This window comes from Acinonyx jubatus, chromosome A1 (assembly GCF_027475565.1).
Source record: "Acinonyx jubatus isolate Ajub_Pintada_27869175 chromosome A1, VMU_Ajub_asm_v1.0, whole genome shotgun sequence".
NCBI lineage: Eukaryota > Metazoa > Chordata > Mammalia > Carnivora > Felidae > Acinonyx > Acinonyx jubatus.
In genome coordinates, this window is record NC_069380.1 from 16691747 (window position 1) to 16718351 (window position 26605).

The following is a 26605-nucleotide window of genomic DNA, read 5'->3' on the forward strand; positions in this document are numbered from 1 at the left end:
GAATGGGGAAGAGGGTGGTTATTGTTTCCCCCTTAATTTGTTTTGTTTTCAGCAGGTGTTCTAGAACACTTTGATACCTCTATGAAAAAGCATTAACCTCAACCTTAGCTTTAAAACACCCACAAAAATTGCTTTGAGCCTAAATGCAAAAGCTAAAGCTATTAGGCTCCTAAGAGGAAATACAGGAGAATATGTTCATGACTTTGGATTAGGCAAAGGTTTCTTAAACCAGCTAAAAAACCATAAGAAAAAAAATTGGACCTTAATAACACAATAAGGAAATAGGCAAAAGATTTGAATAGCCATTTCACTAAAGTGGATATGCAATTGGACAACAAGCACATGAAATACTCACGAGATATCTTGGAAATGCAAATTAAAACCACCATAAGTCACCACTCTACAACTACTACAATGGATAATTTTTTGTAATGACGATGTCAAGTGTTCACAAGGGGAAGAAATAATTTGCAGTTCATACTTGCTGATGGGATTCTAAAATGGCAATACCACTTTGGAAATCTCTTAAGCAGTTTCCTTTAAGTTCCCTATATCTACCCAGCAATTCTACCACTAGAAATTTACTCAGGATCTGTAAAATACATGTGACCAAGGTGATACATACAAAAATGTTCATAGAAGCCTTGTTTGATTGGTTTTTTAAACTTTGAGTTTTATTTATTTATATTTATTTCTTTTTTATTTATTTATTTTTGAGAAAGACAGAGAGTGTACAGACAGGGGAGGGGCAGAGAGAGAGGAAAGGAGAGAATCTTAAATAGGCTTCACACTCAGACTGACCTGGGGATCAATCTCACAATCTGGAGATCGTGACCTGAGCTGAAATCAAGGGTCAGGCGCTTAACTGACTGAGCCGCCCGGGCACCCAGAAGCCTTATTTGTAATGGCCAAAAAACTAGAAGCAACCCAATTGTTCATAAACAACAGTGAAAATAGGTAGACAAATCATGTATATCCGTGCAATGGAATACTACCCAGCAATATGCTGATAGCAAGTATTAATCATTATACCGAACAAAAGAAGACAGGAACAAAAGAGAGCATACTATATAATTCCAATTTACAATAGCAAAGGCTAAGCTATTCAATATCTTCATGAGGTTCTGGTTTCGCAAATGTATATATTTATCAAAACTAACTGAACTGTATACTTAAAATCTATGCGGTTTATATGCAAATTATGCATCAATAAATAAAATTAATTTTATCCCTCATATGTTTAAGTGCACTGCGTTGTTACATAATGTACTCAGGAAGCACATGCAATGTAATAGAATACATCTTGAAAAAGCTTTTGTATCTCTGTGTCTTTATAGTTGATTCCTTTTGTAATCCCATAAATTTTATTTTACATGCTTAAAAACATTACTCTTAGATAGGTTTCCCATGAGTGCTAGTGGGTTTAGAAAAACACTACGCTAGAGACAAGACTTTGCAGCTAGTTGTCTAGTTCCAGAAGCTGTCATCTTAGTCACAGCAGTGAGGAAAAGGAATTCATGAACTTCATATTCTCTAATTTGGTCGCAGATAGACATTAAACTGAAGCCAGAAGCTATAAGCCATGATTCCCTATTTTCTAAGAAGTATTAAAAGGGTTTTTTTTTTTCAGAAAATAATCACTAACTTAGCCATTATGCCTTGTTAGCAATTAGGAAAAAGATTAGTGAATAATTACATATTAGTTAGCATACATTTAAATCTACTTATATTTTGTCTTTTGTCTTCTACAATGATGTCCTGCCAGTTGAAGAATAATCAACTCTGTTTTCTTTCTTCTTTAATCTGAATCGATCAGAAACACCTCAATTAAATTGCTAAAAAAGAAAGATGACAAATCATGGAAGCCATCTAAGAAACTTAGTTTTATACTTTCTTATAATGTCTTGAAGAATAAAAAAAGCAATGAGAACAACATTGACATTATCAGACATTATCATGTATAATATGAGAGAAAATAATCATGCATGTGCTTTATGAACTGTGATTATTTACTTTTTCATACTTTACTATTGCAAAAAGTTTGCTCATATTTAGACATTAAAAAGTTACATGCCAGGTACCTAAAAACAGTCTCTTTAGTGAAAGCATTTTAGTAAGTGTCATCTTATCACACTGTTGTCACTTTGCACTGGGTGAAAAGAATTCACACGGAAAGAGAAGCTGGTCAGTTGAAATACTAAAGAAACATGTACTTAAATTGATTTTTGCGGTAACTTTACTTCACAGATGATGACCAGTTGCCAAAGCTATTTATTTCATTTTTACTTTCCTTTTAATCAAGGCGCTAAAGACTGAGACTTGCAGAATTATTTTTTAATTTTCCCTTAACAAAGTAATATGTCTGGCTATATATACTATACATCTAAAAATATATATTTTGAGTCCATATGTCGATGTCTGCTCACCACCAAAGCCAAAGTATTTCCTGTAACATAGTTTGTAATGAGGATTCCAAGAACTGCTACTTGAAATTTGTCGCCAAAAATATTTGTTACAGGAAATCATATTTGCTAGAATGTGTGTTGCAGAAAACTGTAGTTTGTTCACCCAAAGTTAAATAACATGTTTTTTTTTTTGATGTTTATTCATTTATTTCTGAGAGAGAGCACAAGCAGGGGCAGGGAGAGAGAGAGAGAGAAGGAGACACAGAATCTGAAGCAGGTCCAGGCTCTGAGCTGTCAGCACAGAGCCCGAGGCGAGGCTCGAACGCACAAGCTACAAGACCATGATCTGAGTCAAGTCAGATGCTCAACCAACTGAGCCACCTAGGCACCCTGCATGGTTTTGTTTGTTCGTTTTTTTACTAAAAGTTGATTTTACTCCTAAATCTTGAAATAATTGATTTATTATGATCTTGCTGCAATTAGCCCAAGCATGAGTGAAACCATGGTAGATTTTCTTAAAATTAAGAACATAATTAAAAGCCTACTCACTTGTAGAATTTACGTGTAAAAAAAAAAAAAGGATTGAAAATCATTTTCAAAACTCATTTTGCCTATGACAGCGGTGTCCCATGTCTTACAATGGCCTAAAGAGGTCATTGCAAGGAGTGTAACATCTTTGATGGCTGTAACAATTCTTCAAGGTGTAACTACCAGCACCTAGTTAATAGCTGGCAAATAGCAGGGAATTTAAAAAGTAGTTAAGGGGTGCCTGGGTGGCTCAGTTGGTTAAGCGTTCGACTTCGGCTCAGGTCATGATCTCACGATCCCTGAGTTCGAGCCCCACGTCAGGCTCTGTGCTGACAGCTCAGAGCCTGGAGCCTATTTCCGAGTCTGTGTCTCCCTCTCTCTCTGACCCTCCCCTGTTCATGCTCTGTCTCTCTCTGTCTCAAAAATAAATAAACGTTAAAAAAAAAAGAATAAAAAAAAGTAGTTAAAAAGTAAATATGACACGTCTTAATAACAGCTTTCTAAACACTGTGAACAAGTCATGAAGTGTAAGTCTCATTCCTCTGAAAATTGTGATTCATTTTAAGACTCCAAAATGGAGAGAAACTTAAAATTTTGAGAAAAGAACATTTGGAATTGCAATATACATCCATATTGGATTTTATCAGGGCAGATGAACTATTAAGAAACAAAATTTTATGATGTTCAGGAAAGATAAAAATTCAGGAAATGCAAGTAAGAAAGTGTTAGAAGGCAAAGTAACTAATATCTTTGTAGCCAGAGAATTTTAATAATTTTGGCTTGTGTTCCTAATCTCAGACTGCTAGACCATACTTCCATAGCTCCCAGAATATAAAACCAATTAAGATTCATTCTGTGTCATTTATATTCCGTCCAAACTATACTATTTAGCCAAATGTTTAAATCTGTTTACTTCGCTACAAAGAAAAAAAAAATCTTTCGAAAAATCTTTGAATCTATCATCCATTAGCTGCCAAGCAGCTGGTCAAGAAATTCTCAACAGTCCAAAAACTTTCAATTTTAGAAGCTATTCTAAGTCAAGAGCCTTGCTTGGAAATTCAACATATCTGGAAAGTATCCCAACAATGGAACAGATGAACTATTTCTTTTTTCCTCCCGCTTAGCTACAGGCAAAATCTAAAATTATAAAAATGATCACCACCCAATCTTTAACACATTATGATGCTGGAAATCACAATAAAACAAAACAACAACTGCATTCCTTCCAAATTTTCAGATTTCTCATTCTCTAACATTTGTGTAAATTCCTCCCAAATAGAATCTTAAACAACATTCATGAGGTAAATAGCCTTATATTAGGGCTTTATAGTCTCTCATATACATTTAGCAATTCCTTTAGAATTCTTTTAGAATTCTTTTCAGCAGGTTGCTATATAGTAATCTCAAATTTTCCCATTTTATTTTCAGTGGGGGCTTATCTTAATCTCTGCATGATTATTGGTATGTTTAGGACATTTACATTCAATAGTTTGGCTTCGATCCACCACCTTATTATTTGTTTTCCGTTTATCACATCTGTTCTTTGGTTACTGAATTTTTACAATTACATTTAATCTCCACGATTGGCTCATTAGCTATAATTATTTTTTGTTTTAGTGGCTGCTGTAGCTTTTGCAACATACTTCTTTCATTTATCACAGTCTACCTTCAAGTAATATCCCTTTCACTTATACTGAAAGAGCCTTATGCTTCCGTTCCCTACCCACCACTCATTGTCCTAAAGGACTTTGTTTCTGAATATGCTGCAAACACCACAACAAGTTTTTATTGTTTTTCCTTTGAACAAATAGCTTTTAAAGAATATCTCAACGTTAGACAAACTGTCATGTATTGACCCACCTACCCATCATTTCTGGCATTTTTCATTGCTTTGTATAGATCCAAACTTCATTCTGGTAGCTGGTATTATTTAACTTCTGCTGTGAGAACTTCCTTTAGTATTTCTTGGAATGCAGGACTATTGGGCATGAAATCTCGCAGCTTCTGTTTATCTGAAAAAAACCTCCATTTCACTTTCATTTTTGAAAGAATTTTCTGGGTACAGTATTTTAATGGACAGGGTTTGTTTTTTGTTTTTTGTTTTTTTCCCAGTACATTCAAGATGCCACTCTATCATGTTCTGGCTCTCAAACTTTGTGACGAAAAGTGGACCGGTTTTCCTATCCGTGTTGCTATGCATATAATGTGCCCTTTTTTTCCCTCTGACTGCTTTTAACATTGTTTTTCTTTATTTGTGGTTTGCAGCTCTTTGATTTTCTGTACCTTGCTTTTTGTTTCTTTCTTCCTTATTTCTTCTACTCGGGTTTTTGAACTTGTTGGATTCCTGGACTTAAAATTTTCATTATGTTTAGGACAGTTCTCAGCCATTATTTCTTCAAATAAATTTCTGTACCCATCACCTTCTGGATAGCACCCTCTTTCTTATATATATTTTACATTTTCCCATAGGTCACAGATGTTTTATTCATTTTTTATGTGCTTTATTTTGGGTAGTTTTTATTGCTACATTTTCTGCAGTGTCTAATCAGTCAACCACAACCAGTAAGATTTTTATTTTAGATATTGTCATTTTCATCCAGATGTTTCATCTGGAGAGATAGATAGAAAGACAGACAGATTAAGTACCAGAGACATCGCTACAAGCATGAAACCTACAGACATCACAATGACTCTAAACCCATATCTTTCTATAATAACACTGAACGTAAATGGACTAAATGTGCCAACCAAAAAACATAGGGTATCAGAATGGATAAAAAAACAAGACCCATCTATTTGCTGTCTACAAGAGACTCATTTTAGACCTGAGGACACCTTCAGATTGAAAGTGAGGGGATGGAGAACTATTTATCATGCTACTGGAAGTTGAAAGACAGACAGATAGTTAGAAAGATACATATTCCATTTCTCTTCTTGTCACATTCATGTTTTCCTCTAACTTCTTGAACAAGTATTTTTTTTTTGATGTTTATTTATTTTTGAGAGAGAGAGAGAGAGAGACAGAATTTGAAGCAGGCTCAAGGCTCTGAGCTATCAGCACAGAGCCCGATGCAGGACTCAAATTCGAGAACCGTGAGATCATGACCTGAGCTGAAGTTGGACACTTAACCAAATGAGCCACCCAGGCGCCCCTGTAACAAGTATTTAGGATCATGCTCTGCCAATTGCATTATGTCTGCTAGTTTGGTATGTTTTTATTGACTGATTTTTTTCACTCGCTTCTTTGAATGCCTGTTAGTTTTTTATTGGATGCTGAACCTTCTGGGTGCTGGATTTGGCTCTCTTTAATAATCCTGGATGATGTTGTGGCATATGAGTAAATTACTTGGAATCAATTCAATCTTTTTGATGTTTGCTTTTAAGGATTGTTGATGTGTGTAAAGTTCAGTATTTAATCTAAAGTTAATTTAGAACTACTACTAAGGCATAACCCTTTGGAAGATTCTACCTAACGGACTGTGTATTAAACTCTTTCCATTTGGTAGGTGGGAACAGTGCTTACTTTCAGCTCTTTGTGAGCACAGGCACTTATTAGGCTTACCGCTTTTCAGTCCACACCCCCTCTGCCCCTCTTCCTAGCCTTGAGGAATTTCTGGTTGTGCCTGTGCAGATCAGAACTCAGTGAAAGACCCTTTATAGATCTTAGGGATTCTGACTCCTTGGATTCTGATCTCTGACTCCTGAGCTCCTTGAGACCACTGGGATCTACTCGAGTTCCTCTCCCTATGCTGTGTTTTAGAAGTGGCAAGCTGTGGCAACCAGAGAACCAACCCTCCCTGTTTTCCAATACCTGTAAATCATTGCTGTATATATTTTATCTAGTTTTCTAGTTGTTTAATTCACAGGAATAGATCTGGTTCCTGTTATTCTGTTATGATCAGAAGCAGAAGTTCTAGCTAACTAATTATGATTTCAACTGATTTTAGTTCTATTTTCCTGTCTTTTAAAAATTCAGTTTAGTCAGTAAATTTTTATTAAATTCAGTTTAATCAGTAAATTTTTATTTTTGGAATTCATTATTTGTATTTTCCAGAATTTCTCTTTTCATTGTGCATAACTATTCTTTTTGAGTTAGAGTGATTTTTGTTGTTATTGTTGCTTAGTCTAACTCTTCCATTTCTTGAGAGGCTGTTGACTTGTTCTTTTTGAATTTCACTCCTGGTAGCTTATTTCCTTCTCTTATAATTTTGTGAGGCCATTTTAACAGCCTCTTTCTTTCCATCAGTACCTCTGTGCCCTGAATTAAGAGCCATGTGTCCAAAGATGATTGGTTTTACCTCATTCAAGAGTCCTAGTGCCCAGGAGGGAGTCCTGGACCATGCAAGTAATATATGTGTTTTTATTTAAGTTTGATTCCTTCTATGGTTGAGGTTGATGCCTCTCTTTTAAATCTCTGTTGTATCAGGATTGTAGTTTAGACTGTTTCTGAGTGCTTTATTTTTTTTATTTTATTTTTATTCTCAGGTTAGTTAACATACATGTAGTCTTGGCCTCAGGAGTAGAATCCAGTGATTTATCACTTACATCTAACACCCAGTGCTTTACTTTTTTATTGAAGACTTTCTCCAGTGGCTCAGGTTGGGGTAGGATGTAATAGATGGGTTGCACCAGAACAGGTCTTCTGAGCCTAAGATCTCTCCATCATCGCTTGGTATTCCCAGTCCCTAAGTTAATACCCCTGGCCTCTCCTAAGAACCTGTACTCAATTCTCCATAGGAAGAGGGTGGTGCCCTTACCCTATGCTCCTTGCTTGGTTCCTCCGTCACTGGCTCTATCGCTTGCTGCGAAGCTCCATGCTTCTTATGCTCATTGCAAGCTCCAGCTTTGGGATACTTCTAAACCATCTCCTTTAGCAACAGCACACTGATGGGCCCATTTTGAGCTCTGGATTCCGTTACCCATTCTATCCTTTCTTCCTTTCAGAGATTCCTCGGAGATTTCAACTGTACTCCAAGGACAAGACAGCTTGTGTTCCTGGATGGCATTTATGTGAGTTTGTGTCTAATAACATGTACACATGAAACACATGATACCATAATATACAAACATTACATAAATGCGTATGTGTGTATATCTATATAGATAAATATAGATACAGATATGGATAGAGATATTGTGATCTAAGATCTTGATCCAGTTCAAGAGTAATTTTTCATCACAAGCCATCCAAATTATTTAGGTGACTTTACAGTAGCCAGAGTTTCTGGTTCCTGTTATTCTGAAAAGTAAGTCCCAGTATTTGCAAATTTTAATTATACATTTGGGGCAGAGTACATTATTGGTGGTTTTTCTATTTGTTATTTTGCCCCCTAACTCTCCCTTCTTCACCTCTAAGATGTTAGCTAGGACCTTGTGCTCTCTTGCCTTAGGTATGGTTTATACTACAGGGCTGAAAACAGAAGCTTCCCGAAAACAATGCATTTTCCCCCTATCTTTTGTGACAGTCTGGACCAATTGTAGGATTAAGCTAACAATTTTAAAGAAGAAATAAATAGAGGCAAATACCTTTCAAATCAGAGATGAGGGAGGTAGGAGAGACTAGTCCCTTCTCTAGGGCTGATATTAGGAGAGAAAATGTATGGGTTCCTTACTCTCCCAAGGAAAACACCCCTTTAGAAAGCATAGTAACATTGCAGCAGAGGGGACAGATTTCTTTAACTGACAGTTGGTACAGACATCGAACAACTAAATGCTCAGGGACCTAGCTAACTCCTCAACAACTAAGAAAAAATAGGAGAATGGGCTAAGCCCCCCTCCTATTGCTTCTGTTTGTATCTTCTGGCTGAGACGTGCAGCAGACACAAACCATGGGTTGTATTTATCATTGTAACCCCCATTAGCTCTGTGACTAAGTCAACATCTTTAAGAAAAGCAGAATGCTTACTGGTGACTGGTATCCAGTGAAATTGCTGTGCAGTCATCGCTCCCGTTTTGTGTTATGCCTTCTTTCATCAGTGTTTTCACAGAAAATTAACAGGCTGCATTAGAGATTGCTAACACTATACTTTCTTGAAATCCATTCTGAAATCCAGTTTGGAAATTTTACCAGATAATCAACTATGCTATTCCTTTACTAAAGAAAATATAAACGAGCCTATTTAGCAAACAGTGTTCCCAATATTGTGCCCGTAGGATTTTAACTTCTAGAGGTGACTGAGTGATGACACGGACAGGCTAATGTCATTGAAAGATTTTTACTACATTTCTCAAGAGAAGGAGACATATCACGCTATGCAGGACCACATGGAAAATACCAGATTTGGGGCAGGAGGCAGAAGCAGGAGCAAGGGAGAAAGCTTAGGCCAGAGCCATTATTGGGATTCTACGGGAAAGGCAAGGCAGGGTAGGGCAAACAGGTTAGACTTAGCTACTTTGGGCTATAAAGGTCATCTCTAGTTGCCCGGTACCTGGGCTGATTTAGGGCACAGCATACCGTGGCTGGTGTGTTAAGAGCTGGATAAGGGGTTGGTTGGGGTATAGGCTCTTGGGGATTGGCCGGTTTGTAGATGAGAGGTGTGCTCCCAGCTGAGGCCTTTGCTAGCTGTAAGAATTGGCTAGCTCTGAAAGGGCTCCATGAGCATCAAGACTTTCAAGATGTCAAAATATCACAGAATTTGGAAAACAGAAAACATGATTAATACAAGTGGAAATATAAATGTGTGTTCAATAGCTCTTGAGGCATAACCTGAGGATTGAGAAATAGTCCAGGAAGGTGGACAATAATAATAAGCTTGTACCATTATAATTGGTATCGAAGTTAATACTTTTCTCTGATATCACTTAGTTTATAAATAAAACACTCCATATGATGCTTCCTGTAAGAAATGTTTTAATGTATTATGAACAGTGTTTGAATTTTATGTTATGACAAGATATATTGGATATGTCTTTAACTGAACATTTATGCTACCTAGAAGTTAAATTAAAATTACTATATTCATGAGCATTATTTGAAGAGACCTAGAAGTGAGCAGGAGAAAAATTACATTATGCAAATACCTATTAGAATGGCATATATTTCTTGTAACAGAAATTTTAAGTTCATGTTAACAATGAGTCAGGACCAAAAAAAAGGAAAAAAAAAGCCAGGATATACTAAATCTCTTAGGAAGTAATGACTGTTTTTGCTGGTAGGAAAAATAAAACTTTATGAGCAAATTTTATTTGGTAGTCACAAAATAAGTAGGATGTAGATGGCACTATATTTCATTCTCCTGTAAATGAAGGAGATCATATTCCTGATTACTGCTTACGACACAGGAAAAATATTCTACTTCTCTATAATAGTCTGATAGCTTCTGGAAAAAAATCCTTATCAATTACAAGTTTGTGACCTGTTCATTTATCATCATAAGTCCACCATTAAACTAGTAAGCAAAACAAACCCAGAAAAGAACCTCCCCCCAAAAAAACTCAAAACAAAAAATAAAACACAAACACACACACACACACACACACACGCACACAAAATTTTAAAAAATTAAAAGTTTTTAAGATACAAGTTATTCTAATGCCTCAGAAAGAGAGAGAAAGCTGTGAATGAGAACAAAAGGAAATATTAAAGGAATTAGTGTAGATTTTGGATAGAATCAACTAAACCAATGTGAACAGACATACCTAAAAGGCACTCAGAATTGCAGGAAATGACAATGTGGTCACAGCAGGCAGCTGATGCCCTTAGCAAGATTTCTAAAATTGCTACTTGGAACACTTAAATTCTGTAGCAATTAATTTTAGAATAATTTAGATTAGATCATTCTAGTATCTACAGTATTTCTATCAAGTCAAACTTTTCAAAGCAAATCCTCTTCATGACATAACTCTTGGACAATAGATTAGGTTTTCACATAGTTATTTGGGCCTTTAAGATTTTGAATCTCTACATTATAACTTCAAAACATATTTTAAGTATTCATGTGGTTCTTTTGGCCAATGGAATTACAACTACGAATGCTTCCTCTAAATCATATTATTTCCACCAAGGGTCACCAGTTCAAATGGCTGCAGGGGGTGAAGAGAACACATGAAGATGTGACTAGGGTAACAGGAACGAGCCATTTATATCTGCACCAAGTAGAACACTTGCTTCCCTGCACTGTACAGACCAAACCCAGAACCCCCCCATGGCGATTTGTCATTAGTTCATTCACTACCCCGCTTTACACACCACCACCATGAAAGTTGCAAGGAAGGTTAATATCAAAGAGCAATCCTTCATCCCGAAGAACTATATACTCCTAGAAGGGTCAATAATGAGATTTCTAATGCAGGGTCTCTGACTCAGAATAAACACGGTCACACAAAGTAATGGTGAGGGAACACGTGAGGATATTCACACACTTTTTTTTTATTTGAATGGCTTTATATCATCATATTGCATAAGAATCTTTAATTAGCCTTGTCTAACCTCAGCTTTCACCAGTAGCACTAAATTGAGTAGTCCTGTCCTTTGAATAGATAAGCCTCAAGAACAATGCAAGAATCAAAATGCATAATCTACTACATTAAGAGCATTTAGGATTGTAGGTAATAAAATTTAAGGACATGACTGCAATTAGGACGCATTACCAGTCTCTAACATTTTTAAGTTAATCTTAATTCACTAAAAAATAGTGATTGAGTAGTGCTATATGCCAGATACTATTCTAAGTACTGGAAATAAAAACTGAGTAGAACTCCTTGAGAAGCTCATCAAATGAATTTATCAATGCAATGATTTATATGTAGACAATTGATACTATAAATAAACATCGTATAGGATCAAATTAGGATAAATTTTGTAAAGAGATGTCAATAACTATATTTTTCTTTTTTCTCTATTCTCTCACAAACCATGTGTGTGATCTTGGGATTAACCATACCTCTTCTTGGTTCTCATTTTTATTTTTTTAATGTTAACTTATTTATTTTGAGAGAGTGAGTGCAAGCAGGGGATGGGGAGAGAGAGAGAGAGAGAGAGAGAGAGAGAGAGAGAGAGAGAATCCCAAGCAGGCTCCACACTGTCCACACTGTCAGTATAGAGCTGGACATGGGGTTCAGTCTCACAACTGAGATCATGACTGAGCCCAAATCAGGAGTTGGATGCTTAACCGACCGAGCCACCCAGGTGCCCTATCTTCCTATTTTAAAAGAAAGATAATAGTTTCCATCCTGAATGCTTTGCATGGTTTATTGTAAACATCAAATAAGGCAGTGAATGTAAAAGCACTTCAAAAAGAACAAAATAAGGGGCGCCTGGGTAGCTCAGTCAGCTAAGCATCTGACTTTGGCTTAGGTCATGATCTCACGTTTCATGGATTTGAGCCCCACATCGGGCTGTCCGCTGTTAGCACAGAGCCCACTTCAGATCCTCTGTCTCCCTCTTACTCTGTCCTTTCCCTTTTCACACACACTCTCTCTCTCGAAATAAACATTAAAAAGAACAAAATGCTATGAAAATGTAAGAGAATATTCTCAATGGCTGTTTCTTGCTTTGGTTTTCACAATTTACATCTATTTATATTATGTATCCATTAACATTATTTATAGTTATTTTTAATTCTTTTCTTTTGGACTTTTATAGTAGACTTAGAATTTACCCACTGCCATTATAGTAATAACATATTATTTTTATATCTATATTTACCTTTATCAATGATTTGATATATTCTTGTGGTCCTGTGATGATACGATTTGTAATTTTTTTAAATTTTTCATTCATTTTTGAGAGAGAAAGAGAGACAGAGTGCAAGAGGGGAAGGGGCAGAGACTAAAACATAGAATCTGAAGCAGGCTCCAGGTTCTGAGCTGTAAGCACAGAGCTAGATGTGGGGCTCAAATTCCCAAACTGCAAGACCATGACCTGAGCCAAAGTCAGAAGCTTAACTGACTGAGCCACCCAGAAGCCCCTGATACAATTCTTATATAATTAATATGTGACACTGATTTCAATATTTTCAAAGTGTCTCAGTGACCAAATCCTAATGAGAAATTAATATGCTTTTGCAAACAGAACATTAATATGTTTCATTTATATTTAATGAGTTCTAATATGGTCACACTATGCACTCTACAATCATTTCTGCCTCTACATGATACAAATTGGATTCCTTCCAAAACACATTAGGCCATTTATGCTGTTTGTTGTCTTAAAATGTTGCATTTGCCAATTACCTCCTAAAATCCAGAGTTTGCTTTTGTTTACAGTCATTAAATGTACCTCAGCGTGTCAACGTTGCAGTAAATAAGGTTCTTCTTTTGTTATATTTGCCAAATTTTGCTAAATGCCGTAGCAAAGTTTAAAAAAAAACAACAAAAGATAGTAAGTAAAAATGAATCTATTTATCATTTCTTTTCTCATATCAAGAAAAATAAAACTCATAAGGCTCTAGAAATTATGCTATGACTCTGAGGAGATAAATATATGGGTAAGAGAGTTAGGGTATTGAGGCAGGAAAGAATACTAGACACTTAGGAATAGGTGCTTTTCTATACCTTTTTGAGCACAGTGTTTTCCCCCTGTTCTTTTGATATATTATATTAATATGTTTTCTGGGTCGCCTGGGTGGCTCAGTTGGTTAAGCGTTCGACTTCAGCTCAGGTCATGATCTCATGGCCGGTGAGTTCGAGCCCTGCGTTGGACCTGTGCTGTTAGTTCCGAGCCTGGAGCTTGCTTCAGATTCTGTCTCCCTCTCTCTCTGCCCCTCCCCCACTCACTCTCTGTCTCTATCAAAAAATGAATAAACGGTAAAAGAAATATATATTTAATATGTTTTCTGAAGAGGCAGTAGAATATGAGTACCGAAGTCATACTGTCTAAACAAAATATGTTTTTCTCTTCAGGATTTTGCCACATGTTTTTATACATGAACAGAAAACTATAAATAGCAAGTTGCAAATATTGTTTAAAATTACATGACATGTATTCTTAGAACTAGAGACTGTAAGTATGAACTCAGATCTCTTCAATGTTTGACTATCTGACACCAGGTAGACAGAATCAGTAGTGTCTCCTTATTGCCATTCTCAAAAATCTTAGTCATACTAAATAATCCCATAGCTTCAGCTATTAATGCTATACCTGCAGATCCCTAAATCTATCAGTCAACATTTGCCTCTATCTCTCTATGGTAAGATCCACATTTTTATAAGTGAAGAAGACAATGACTGTCATGAGAACATTGAAGCCTTTCTTTCCTAAGTCAAGAGTCAGCACTCTCTCTGCCTGGAGATGTCCCCACGGAAGAGCACTTTGATAACAAAATTATGGCAAAGAAGAAATTGGTGTTTAACATTCCTATTGCAGTTGCTTCCCTGTTTCTCTTGGATATCTCTCCTTAAAAAACCTAACACAATATCCTAAAGATTAACCAGACCTCCTCATTATTTTAGTACCTACCTGTTTCCTATTTTGTCATTCATTGCAATATTTCTTAAATAGGGCACTACAGACATTGTGAAAGGGATGTTTATTTTGCAAACACAGATGCTTAGATTTGTAGTAAATTTTAGAGGACATACAGTCTTTGTCCTCACTATACAAGAAGTTCTGTTACATTGTAGAGGGTTGGCACCTATCTTAACTCATTCCAGCAACCCCGGCGTTTAGTCTAGTACCTGCTGCATAGAAAGGATTCAGAGTGTGTTATCAAACTGAATAAATGTGCTGATGATCGGCAATCTAGCTCCCTGGTGTAATCTTATTAGATCACACAACAAACTATTGGAATTCCGTTCTTGGATTGCTTTTCCCATCTACAATCCAAGTTCTTCTAGCTCAGGGATCTAGTCTTTCTCACCAAGCTGATTACTTTCTTGTCTGTTGAAATTAATCAGACGTCAGTATTGTAAAGTGCAATGGGGAAACAATGGAAATATAAGATGTAACAGTATTGAATTGTTGGAAAGACAGAAGAATATTAACACTAAAGCGGGGCGATGATTCCAGCTTCTTGAACTCGTCACACCAGTTTTTCCGCGAACAGGTTGCCTTAGCAGCTTCGTGGAACACCGCCCTCCCAACCCCGCCCACCTCCCCGCCCCTCGGGACTCCTCGCTCTGCACCCTCCTACTCTTTGCCCTTACTTCCGCCCCATCCTGCCTGCTGGGACCTAGAGCCTCACCGCCTCTGCCCACACTTACATTGCCTGACTGAAACTACAGCAGAAAATAACTGTATTTAGAAAATTCTTCCTCCGTACCATCCCTTCCTTAGTCTTAGATCTTTAAATGCAAAAACAGTAGCTCTTTGTAACTTGGAGGCTCCGCCTAGCACGAGGAACAGAAGCCCATTTTCAGGCAGCGCCTTGGACAACAGCATCTTTGGAGGCCCCCGGCTTGCGGAGGGAGACGTGGTCCTGAGTGGGGCGGTTGCGACGGCGCCACCGCGAAGGAAGTGGGATACCCGGCGAATTTGGCGGGAGGTCCCCGGCCTGGCTCACACCATGTAAGTGTTTACTGACCCCAATTCCAATCCCAATCCCAATCCCTGGTCCCGCTGCGCGATTTTAACTATCTCCGGATCTCCTCCTCAGGTCGAAGGTTTCCTTTAAAATCACTCTGACGTCGGACCCCCGGCTGCCTTACAAAGTGTGAGTAGCGGGGCCGCGGCGGGCCGGGCGGGACCAGGCTGGCTGGGTCCGAGCTTTCAGATCCTCTCCCACCCGAGCAGGCTGCATCCCGCCGCTTCCCCTCGCCCTTCCTGGAGCCTGAGAGGAGGGCTCCCGTGCCCGCTCCTCCGAGTGTCAGCTCGCCCCGGCGCGAGGCCGCCGGGCTGTGTGACGGGAACGACTCCGCTGATAGTTGACCTCTCTAGGGACTCCCCGGCTGGGCAATGGAACGGGAGGACTGAAGACGGGCCTCAGATGATCTGCTGGGGTCCTTAAACAGTGCCTGTCAACTCATGATTGGAAAAGCCTTTTACCACTTTGACCAGCTGTTACAGGAAGTAGGGAAGACAACCCAATCCAGATTCGGAAATTACTTGAACGTTTTATTACTGTCCGACTGCTGATCTCCAGTGTGTGAGTGACTCAGCCATCGGGTGTCACAAAATAATGAGCCTCAAATCATACAGTCCGTATGTTGGGATTTAGTAAAGAATAATCAGCAGGAGTGGCACATGCAGAACCTGGGCAGTTTGTCCATGCGAGGCCCTTTTTTCTCCTTTAGCAGGTGTAGGATGGTTTGGCCCAGGTTTAACTACATACTCGCCGGGAACTTATTATGATTTTCGATAAACCTTATTGAGGTTATTGCTACAAAGAGCCTCGTAAAATGCAGCAAAGGCCAAGACTTCAATAGGATTTTAAGCATACTTAATGTAATCAATATCAGGGTCTAGCTCACTGAACAGTAACAGTTGTCATCGTCCTGAGTGATTTAGTTACCTGTGACCCATGCAGCTTCTGGCCTTAAGCTTTTTGGATCCTTTCAGTTCCAGATGGATCTTTTCTTTTTTTTTTTTTTTTTTTTTTCTACCTTGTCTTAAATTTTCATGACCACAACCTGGCACCTTAAGATCTTCAGTAACTGCTGCAGCTCTAAAGTGGCACCTTCAAGTCTTCTCTTGTGGCTGACCACACTGTCTTCTTGTATATCTCTTCTGTAAAAAATGTTTCTTTTAATTCACTGATCAGACTTCTTTCTAAATCTGTCACTACCCTCTCCCCCGTGCTTTACGCCACTCCTTTCCTTTTTACTCTCCTAGAGGCCATGGTCTCGTCACTCCCTGGTGGTCCATTCCCATCACTTCTGGTGTCTTCGTCTTCCCAGTATGCTTTGCTTGGTGACACGCCGAGTCTGAACTCAACCACTGTGTTCTCTGTGTGTAGCTGAATGTTTTTAGAGGAAATTACACAATTAGCCTGATGTAAAGTTCCTAACTGTGCCCAATAGTACCTAACACTGTACTACATGTCCCAAGGTTGCTTGTTTTCCTTTATTCCCAGCAAGGATTTTTAAGAAATTTCTATTCACATTTTCTACATTATTTTTCCTTTTCTGAAGCCATCAGAAAAAATTCATCTTTCCATCACCACATGGACAAAACCTACTCGTATGTATAAGCCCATAGTTTCTGTCCACCATCTTATTACAAAGGAAAACATGACTTTGTTCCTATGAAAAGCCAGCTGTTGTAATTCTTGGGCTCTGGATCTCTTTATTTTAGTCTTCTCAAGATTAAAGTAGATAGACTCCAGAGATCCCTCTCTCATCATCTTTGGTTTCTCCCTTTATGCTGGATTATTCTCATCCATGTGTAAATATTCTAGAAAAAAGTGAGAAGAAGGGAGGGGGAAAGGACAGTAGGACAGTAGTAGTATCTGTAAGAGTGCCTGGAACATTGTACCAGTTCAGTTAATATTGGAACTGAATGAATTTAATAGGCATACCTACTCTTTGGTGTGTATGTAGTGTGCATGTATATATAATATATACATGTACGTATGTGTGTCTGTAAAATATGTATAACGTGTATGTAGGGGTAATTACTCTGGTTTCTCTTCAAAATAAAGGGTAACTAGTACTTGGGTACCATTAAATGAACTTCTTAAAATTTGTAGGAGAACAATATTTAACTTTTTTTTAATGTTTATTTATTTCTTTTGAGAGAGAGCTTACATGTTGAGCTGTCAGTGCGGAGAGCAGTGAATTCCCATGAATTCTGAAATCATGACCTCAGCCAAAATCAAGATTTGGACACTTAGGGGCGCCTGGTGGCTCACTTGGTTAAGTGTTGACTTCGGTTCAGGTCATGATCTCACGATTTGTGAGCCCCATGTCGGGCTCTGTTTTGATAGCTCAGAGCCTGGAGCCTGCTCTGGATTCTGTGTCTCCCTCTGTCCCTGTTCTTGCCCCACTCGCATTCTGTGTCTCTGTCTCTCTAAATAAAGACTAAAAAAAAAAAATAATAAAGTTAGTGAACATCGTGTACAATCAAAATAGACAGCCTTTAGCCTCACTAGATCACTTTGTCCAGGAGCTTTTTAAAAAATTCTTCTTAATTCTTCTTTTGCAGACTTAGTGTTCCTGAAAGTACACCTTTCACAGCAGTCTTAAAGTTTGCGGCAGAGGAAGTAAGTATAGAAATTGGAACGACCTGTATGGAATGCAGCTTAGTGTCTCTCAAAAGTCTTTATGTTTTGCGTGCGCTTTGACCTGCCACTTCTGTGTGAATTCATTACTAGGTTTATGGTATCAAAAAGTTAAGCCCAACTTACCAGATGTAAATGGAATGGAAGTTAAGACACAGATACAGAATGAGTTAAATCGACACATGTATTTTAATGCAACCATTGGAAATTCAGGAGAAGTTTTACTGAAATTGGAAGGTTTGGTGATCGGGGAATTTTTTTTTCTTTCTTTTTTTGTTTTTTTGATGTTTATTTTTGTGAGAGAGAGGGAGACACAGAATCCAAAGCAGGCTCCAGGCTCTGAGCTGTCAGCAAAGAGCCTGATGCGAGGCTTGAACACATGAACCACGAGATCATGACCTGAGCTGAAGTCGATTGCTAAATGGGCTGAGCCAACCAGGTGCCCCAATAGGGGAATATTTTTAAACAGCAACGTTATTTTACACGGCAGTCTGTAAACATATTTTAACGCATGGGCAAGCCTCTCAGTTTCTCTTCTCTTCAAATTTTATAATCTGCAAAATGAGAGTGGTTAACATCTGTCCTTTCTATCTAATTAAGTGATTTTGAATAAAAATATAATAACATTTACTAATAGTTTTTGAAGTTAAAAGTTCTGTACAAATCTGGAGTAACTCAAATCCAAACATTTTGATTCACAATCTTAAAAAAGTTTATGGTCACAGAAAAATAATTTTAGTAACTAAGTAAGAAATCAGCTTGCTCCTCAATCCTGCCCTGAACTTGTTATTCATGGGTGATCAGCCAGCCTGTCAACGCTGGTCTTGTCAGGGACCACTGACATCATTTATCACTCATTCAGAATTCAACTGAAAAGTGGTAGTACTTGTTTTGCAGTCCATTTTAATCTATTCTTCACCCATATTGAATAAGTAAAATAAAAGTAGGAAACAAATGTGAATACAGCTTCGGTGTTACTTTTTGCTGCACAGATCACTTGTAGGAAATATTCCTGGTCCTGGGGTATAGCAGATCCCACAAACTGGGATCTTAAGAAGTAGATCCGTTTGAGCTATAATTAATATTTTATTCTTGTGTTTTGCAGTTATGTGGTTCTTTGTAAGGCAGAGGCATTGTTGTGAACTTGGTCTTCTGGTGAAAGTATAAATTCATAACAGACATGCAATAGAAAATAAACTTACAAACTTCACACAGCTGCATATATTTATTAAGGTTTTAAGATACCTTGTAACTATTAGGAATCATGGATGTTCCACATTTAAAAAGGTTATGACTTTCAAGCAGCAACGAGAACGTCTTTCACAAGATGAGACATTGTAGGATCTTTTAGTGAGAACAAGAGTTGAGTTGACTTAAACTGAGAGTCTGTTTTAAATCCCTAGTCAAATATCTTTAAAAAATAAGAAAATTCCCCAGTATAACCAAGAATTAATTTAACTAAGTAGTGAGTTGTCAGAAACTGAGAATAGCCTTTTAACATCCTAAATCAGACTTAGAGGGTCTGAGAAAGAAAAGAAATGAAAACTTAGAAGCATGGAGTACATCCTACATACAGAAGAAAACTTGTCAGTAATGTAGAATGAACGTAATCGTTGCTGAATTTTACATCGCGGGTGCTGTTGCCCCAGATTAACTGCTTAACTGTCGTTTCTGCATTCTGAAGAAGGGAAAAATTATGGTTTGTAATGTTCATAAATATGCTGCTGCTATATGGATATAACTAAAAATGCACAGCTTATCTTAAAATGGACATAATCTAAGACTCAGACAAATAGTAGAGTAACTAAAACTTTGTAATACTAAAGTTTTAGAAATCTGAGATACCCTGTAATTGGATTTGGGTATTTGTGCAAATTTTTATTAAGTATTACAATCTCTGTAAATAAGTTTTGAGGTATTTTATTTTATTTTATTTATTTTTAATTTTTTTTAATGTTTATTCATTTTTTGAGAGAGAGGGAGAGACTGAGCGTGAGGTGGGGGGGGGTGGGGAGCACAGAGAGAGAGGGAGACACAATCTGAAGTAGTCTCAGGCTCTGAGCTGTCAGCACAGAGCCCGACACGGGGCTGAAATTCCACGAAACGTGAGATCACGATCTGAGCCACCCAGGCACCCCTGAGGTGTTCTAATATTTATGTATTAAAGCACATTTTGAAGTTATTTTAAGTGAGGTTTATTTAAATTTTTTAAATTCTGGAAAGGACATTTACCATTAAGAATGTACCATATGGACAGTAAAGTTAAGTGTTTATTAGGTACGTAATCCAGTAGTAGGCCGTTGTCCTTATGCATCATTAAGTTTTTAATTTATAAATTAAAATAAGCATTCAGTTTTTAATTTATAAATTACAATAAGCATTTAGTTGTTTTTCTTAACTACGCATATGTGACCATTATAAATACCCAGAACAGCATTTCCTAGAGTACTTTTCCCAGACCACCAAAACAAACCACCAAAAACAAACAAACCCATGAAAATCTAGAATCAGTGAAAGAGTGTGGGAAACACTTCATTCACCATTTCCTTCTTGGAGCTAAATAAACTATATTATTTAATTTAGTGTTTTCCAAACTTACTTGATCACAAAACTCAACTGTAATATCTGTAAAACTAATCTATAGCATAGAAGTGCTTAATACCTATTTGTTAGATAAATGAATGAACTTATGAGGATATGAACACATTCTGACCACTACTGGTCTCCAGAACATTAAGGGAAGAATTCTCCCTTTAGCTACCAATAAGTTCCATACCACATTTTATTGATTCAGAAAACACCTCTTTTTACACCTCTGGAAGTAGATCAGCAGAGTCTTCCTGTCACTATTAGCCAAGTGGCAGTCACATAATTGTCTAGTTGACATCACCTGTGCACCAAATTGAGCTTAGTTGTTATTTCCTGGTGGCATAATTAGACTATTGCAATCCTGTGAAATTTAAGTCAGCAATACATTAAATACAGAGAATTTGAGGAAAGAATTTGAACTTTGGTCTTCCATTAAACACAAGAGAGCATTTATTTGACGTTACTATTTCTACCAATAACTTTTAGGAATATTCTTGATTTATTTTTGATTATGCAAGAGAATGATGTATAATAAAAGTAATGTATCTAAATCTGGAAGAGTAGATAATCATCAGGTCATAAATTCATTGACAGTGTTTTTCCTTTTTTGTACTGCATAAAATAAGGTGCATTTTGCGATCCATGGTGTCCTAGATGCAGTGAAATGCAGTATTTAGAAAATACTGTTCACTAAAACTAAAACAAAACTACAGTATTTTCTTTGGTGACATTGCTTATCCTAAAATACAAATCACATTTGAGGATAATAGAATTTATTATATGTACTTCATCCTTGCTAACCATCTTTTGTAGATTATGTGTGTGTATATATGTGTGTGTGTGTATTTTTTTACTTATATACATTTTTATATATATGTATGAAGTTTTTTTTTTTCCTTTTTCTCCCTTTTAGTTTAAAGTTCCTGCAGCAACAAGTGCAATTATTACCAATGGTAAGAATTCATTTTAAAACTTCATTACCTGAGAGCAATACAAGTTGTTTTAAAAGGCTAAATTAATTAAAATCGAGTTAAATACAAAAAAAAATTTATATCAACATAAATGATATACATGATTATAAACACGAAGTCAAGGTTATTGTCTATAATGAGCTCTTTTCAGTTTCTTTAGCTTTTGGTATTGTATAGCATTTTACAGTGTCTTGTGTCCTTACCACTTCATGCCAGATTATTACTAAAAATAACTTTTCCTTTTTTTTTTTTTTTTTTTAACAAGGTGTGTTGTTGTTTAATAAGTTGTAGATGCTTTTAGAATATGGGAAGTTAGATGGGGGATATACCTTTGCTGTATATAGCTTTTTACTGCTTTCCTGACAGCACACTATTTCTTTTAGGGCTGAAATAATGAGGATTTTATTCAGTTAGATCTATAGTTTAAATTCTGAATACCTTAGAGTACTGGTCAGAAGTGTGATGGAACTAGCCCTGCGAGAAAATACTGAAATAAGATCAGTAGAGATTGCTAGAAGGCTTTCACTGTCTTGCAAAAATAGAAGGTAATACTTATGGGTGCTGGCCGATGGTTTGTGTACAGTTAAGATAGCCTAATAAGAGAAGATGGGTTTAATGTGCAGTAGCATGATTTAGTTTAGATACACAGAATTTCTCACTCTGAAACATTCTGCCTGTGGTCACATTGAAGTGTTTCTCTACTTGAAAAGAAAGCTAGCCTACTTTCCTGAGAAATTTTAGATTTACAAATGAATAGTTGTTACGAAAGTGCTTTGTGTACTTTATCAGGTGTCACTGCAACTTGAATTAAATGATTTTGTGGGCTCTTCTGGCCTTAAGATTGTCTGCCTCAGGAGCAATATCAAAATGATTAATGACATATCTAAGGGGCTTTTGACTTTATTTTACATTGTGTGTGGTGTGATAGAATAAACTATCTTCTGTGGAATTCATCAGCATCGTCTCATTGACAGATGTTCTTATCTAATCCAACAGTGTATGTAAATGCGTAATAGTAATGGATTTCAACAGGTAACTTACCTGAAAGATTTGTCATTCATGTTTTTGGATTTAAATTGTTTGGCTTGTGCCTATATACACAGTAGCAGCAAATCTCTACTTGTTACTATTGAACCATTTTATCTTTAGAAATAAAACAACTTAGATGGTTTTACAACTTATTTTCTAGATGGAATAGGAATAAATCCTGCACAGACTGCTGGTGAGTATCTATCTGAAACCATGAAGACGTGGGTGGGGCTCTGTCTGTCAATTGATAATTCCTTCTAATGAGACTTGATTAGATTTTCTCCAGGCTAATAGCTGTTTTTTTAGGGATTATCTAGCAGTCTTGACCTATGTATTTGAGAGATCATTTGTTTCATTGTGGGTATCAGCTATATATGCTTTTAGCTACAAGAGAAAAACCTCACTAATAAGCATTAAAGGTGTTTAATACATTGAACGAAGAGTCTGAAGGTAAGATTGTACTCTTAGGAGAATAATGATTTTGACCTACCTGTATAAGGTGGTGGTGAGATGGCACCTGGGAAGCACTTAAAAGTTTGAAGCCTTCAGTAAGGGCTAGCTATTACTATTTCAAAGAAGTGCAGTCATTTAAATTTCAGGGGACTTAGTTCACACTCAGAGCTTCAAACTTAGTATTCTACAGGGCTATGTGTTGATGTCCTAACAAGCAAGCAGAGTAAAAGCAATCCTGAACTTTTTAACAGGTAGTTTTATGCTTTTTAGATGTACCTTTTTTTGGTTTATACTCTAATTGTACCTTAATTAATTACTTAACTATAATTAATTACTTGCATCTAATTGTACCTAATCCAGATGTACCTTTTTTTGGTGTAGAGTCTAATTACAGTGTTTTAAAATTAATCATGCTTTAATCTGATGTGATCAATGTGATCTCAATTTGAGTAGTAGTTCTGTTTATTATATACTAAAGTACTAATGTATTATAACAAAATTATATTGCCCTCATAAGGCTTTGAAATTGAAACTCAGCTATAGAGAAAATGAAGAGGGATTTAAAATTGTAATTATTTTTATTTAAATCGGTAGTTTTAAGTATATAGTGTTATGAAATTAAAAAGGTCATTTATTGAAAATCATGAGCCATTTTATTGTGTAGATGCCTTTAAACTTAGGTTTAAAGGTTTTATTTTTTCTTACTCTGTAAATGTTCAGCAGTTTATATTAATTTGAGTTGCCACTTATTCTAACTTGTTGCCTGATGTATTACTCTTAAAAGTTGAATTGTACACTTCACGGAGCGTGGAGAAAATTTCCACAAGCAGTTGAGCAAAGATAGGTCAGATCAGGTTTCTAAACGTTTGTCATTTGTGGTAATTTATAATTTACTATTTTTTCTGTCCTTAGACACTTTAGCGTGTGTTCAGTTAGCAAGTCTTGATGGTTAATTTAAATTACATTGTTGTCTGCTGAGTGTTTGTGTTAGCAGTTTCGTGGCTAGTGTTTCTTATTTAAAATTTTCAGATATTTGGTTGGGTTGTGAAGATTTCAGAGGAATGTTAGGAAGCATGGAGTTAGATTCTGGTGATATTTGAGCTTCCAGACTTACTGTGTACTGCGTTGTTTCTTGTATTAACAATAGTTGTTGCAATGTTTAAGACAACTTGTCATTTTTTGAATACCTAACTTTATGTTTTGTTTGTTTGTGTAGGAAATGTTTTCCTAAAGCATGGTTCCGAACTGCGAATTATTCCTAGAGATCGTGTTGGAAGTTGTTAATACCCGCTACACTGAACATAGGATTACCTTTCCAAATAAATAAATATTGGTATCGTCGTGAAAGTGAAATCAAGCATTTGAAACACTACGAGAACACCAGTAGCTGATGAAATAATGAAGGGTGACTGTCCCTTCCTGTTATCCAGACTCTTCCTTTGAGGAGGGGCTGCTTGTGCACAGAGGGCGCCATCTCCACAGAAGATCATAGTCTATTGTTGCTACCTCACAACACACACACGTAGTTCATTTGGGGTAAATGGATTATCCAGCTGTGTTTTGTAAGTGGTGGATGCTTCTGAGAACTCTTTCTGAGAACATTTAGAAAATTAAAGTTGACTAAATCTTCCTATTTGAGTTAAAAACTAAAGGATTATGGATCGTACGTGGCAGTTTGCTTGATAGCATCTGACTTGCAGATTTAAAAATAGTTGAATTCTTAATTGTATGTGGTTTATGACAAAGGATATAGACATACCGGTGAATACTTAGCTATCTTAACTTTTTATCATTTATGTTTTTTAACTTTTGAACTATGTCAGAAGTCCCCAAATTGAATTTTTTTTGATCTAGCCCTTAGGCATAAAATTGATAACCCGCACCAAACAATTTTAACTATGATCTTATAGAATCCAATACTTGTAATGGTAAAAATTGAGAATAAAGAAGTGTCCTTTGCTGAGTTATGTATCCTTTATCAGTCTCTTTGAATACAGCCTTTAAAACAGGATCCTTTAAGAAACTCTTGTCTTACTGAGGATGATATTTCTAAATAGCATTCAGGAAGAGAGTATTAGATCTGGAGTTCGTAACAGAGCTCTGGGAAATGCTAATTGGAAATGCTGGTTATTATACTTACTAAAGACCCAACATTTAAGGAAATGTTTAGTCATTCAAGTGAATAAGAAGTCAGGAAGGGAATCTTGGGGAAGCCCCAGTGACCACTTTTCTAATAAGGAGGAAAGAACAAAAGACAGCCGTGAAGGGGAACAGAAGGCTGTAGCAAATGTCACAGAAAAAGCCACCTGGATCACAGAGGGTATGCGGTAGAGTACTGAAGAGGAAAAGAAAATACTTGACATTGTCAGAAGGAGCAAAAGACAAAGTGAGAAAGCAAAGTGTAGGCTGTGTCAACAACAACTTCAGAATTCCCTTTATGATAAGTCAGTAGTGCAAATCAATATCTATGCAAATCTTTTAAAAGATGAAAGGCTCATAGCGATTCAGAAACAGTGCTTGGCCTGTGATATTCATGATGGTGAGCTCTCTGGAGGCAGGCTTTGTGTCTGTCTTGTCTTTTGAGACCTGGAAATGTAGTAGTCTTTCAATAAATACTTGCTGAGTTATTCATGAATAAAGTATCTCAGACCAGTTTTTATCTAAGTGTGTTTCAGTTATCTTTCCTGTCATAGGCCCTAGGTTTATTAGAGAAAAAACGTACAAGGAAATGCAACAGGGTCGCCATCTCAAGGGTGACATCATTAGTTAAGTTTAAGAAATTAACCAGATATTGTCATATATTTAACAAATGAACGGCATCATTCAGAATTGTAAAGGTAGAAGAATACACTTCTAATGTTTTGGGAGGTTTTCATTTTTATAAGTAAAATTGATGCTCAAAGACCCCTGGTTCTTAATATTATTAAGCTTCGGTTAACCAGAAATTTATGAATACCCATTCCCTGAATTTTTTTTTTTTGTTTAGATATCCCTCCATCCTGTTTCTACAACAAAATCTGCCTGCTGTGTTACACAAGTTTATGATGTCCTGTGCCATGAAGTAATTTAATATTTTTGTTCTTTGATTTTGAAATTTTATCGTAGTAAGTCTTTAAATACATTTTCCTAAGGATTTGGACATCTTGTTATTAAATAAATGTGATCTGTAAGTTCTGTATGCAGAATGTTTTGAAGTGTCGTATTTTGTAAATGCATAGTTGGTACATAACTAATATCTTACAAAAATACATTTTATCATACCATAAACTGTATTGTCTTCTCTTACTACTTCATTACTAAAGCTCTTAACACACCTGTAGAGCTGGTGTATAATAAATGTTGCAAAACGGGGAGGGAAGCAAGATGATTAATGGCCACAGGTCCTAGGAATCAGTATATGCTCCCAAATGCCAGTTCTTTTTCAGGAACAAAAAAGAGATTAATCGTCTAGGTTCCAAACCTAACTGATTATCAGAGCCACCTAAAGAATTAAAAATACGAATGTCTGGAAACCACTGCTAAAGTTTTGAAATCA

General features: G+C 36.6%; 1 protein-coding gene across 1 annotated transcript; it reads left to right on the forward strand.

The window, feature by feature from the left end:
• The first annotated feature begins 10904 nt into the window (after positions 1-10904).
• UFM1 (ubiquitin fold modifier 1) lies at positions 10905-26248 on the forward strand. Its single transcript, XM_053214836.1, has 7 exons — positions 10905-10994; positions 15194-15378; positions 15446-15523; positions 17953-18010; positions 21531-21570; positions 22778-22810; positions 24287-26248. The coding sequence occupies exons 1-7, from the start codon at positions 10905-10907 to the stop codon at positions 24352-24354; spliced, it is 552 nt and encodes a 183-aa protein (XP_053070811.1). The 3' UTR covers positions 24355-26248.
• Positions 26249-26605: the final 357 nt, after the last annotated feature.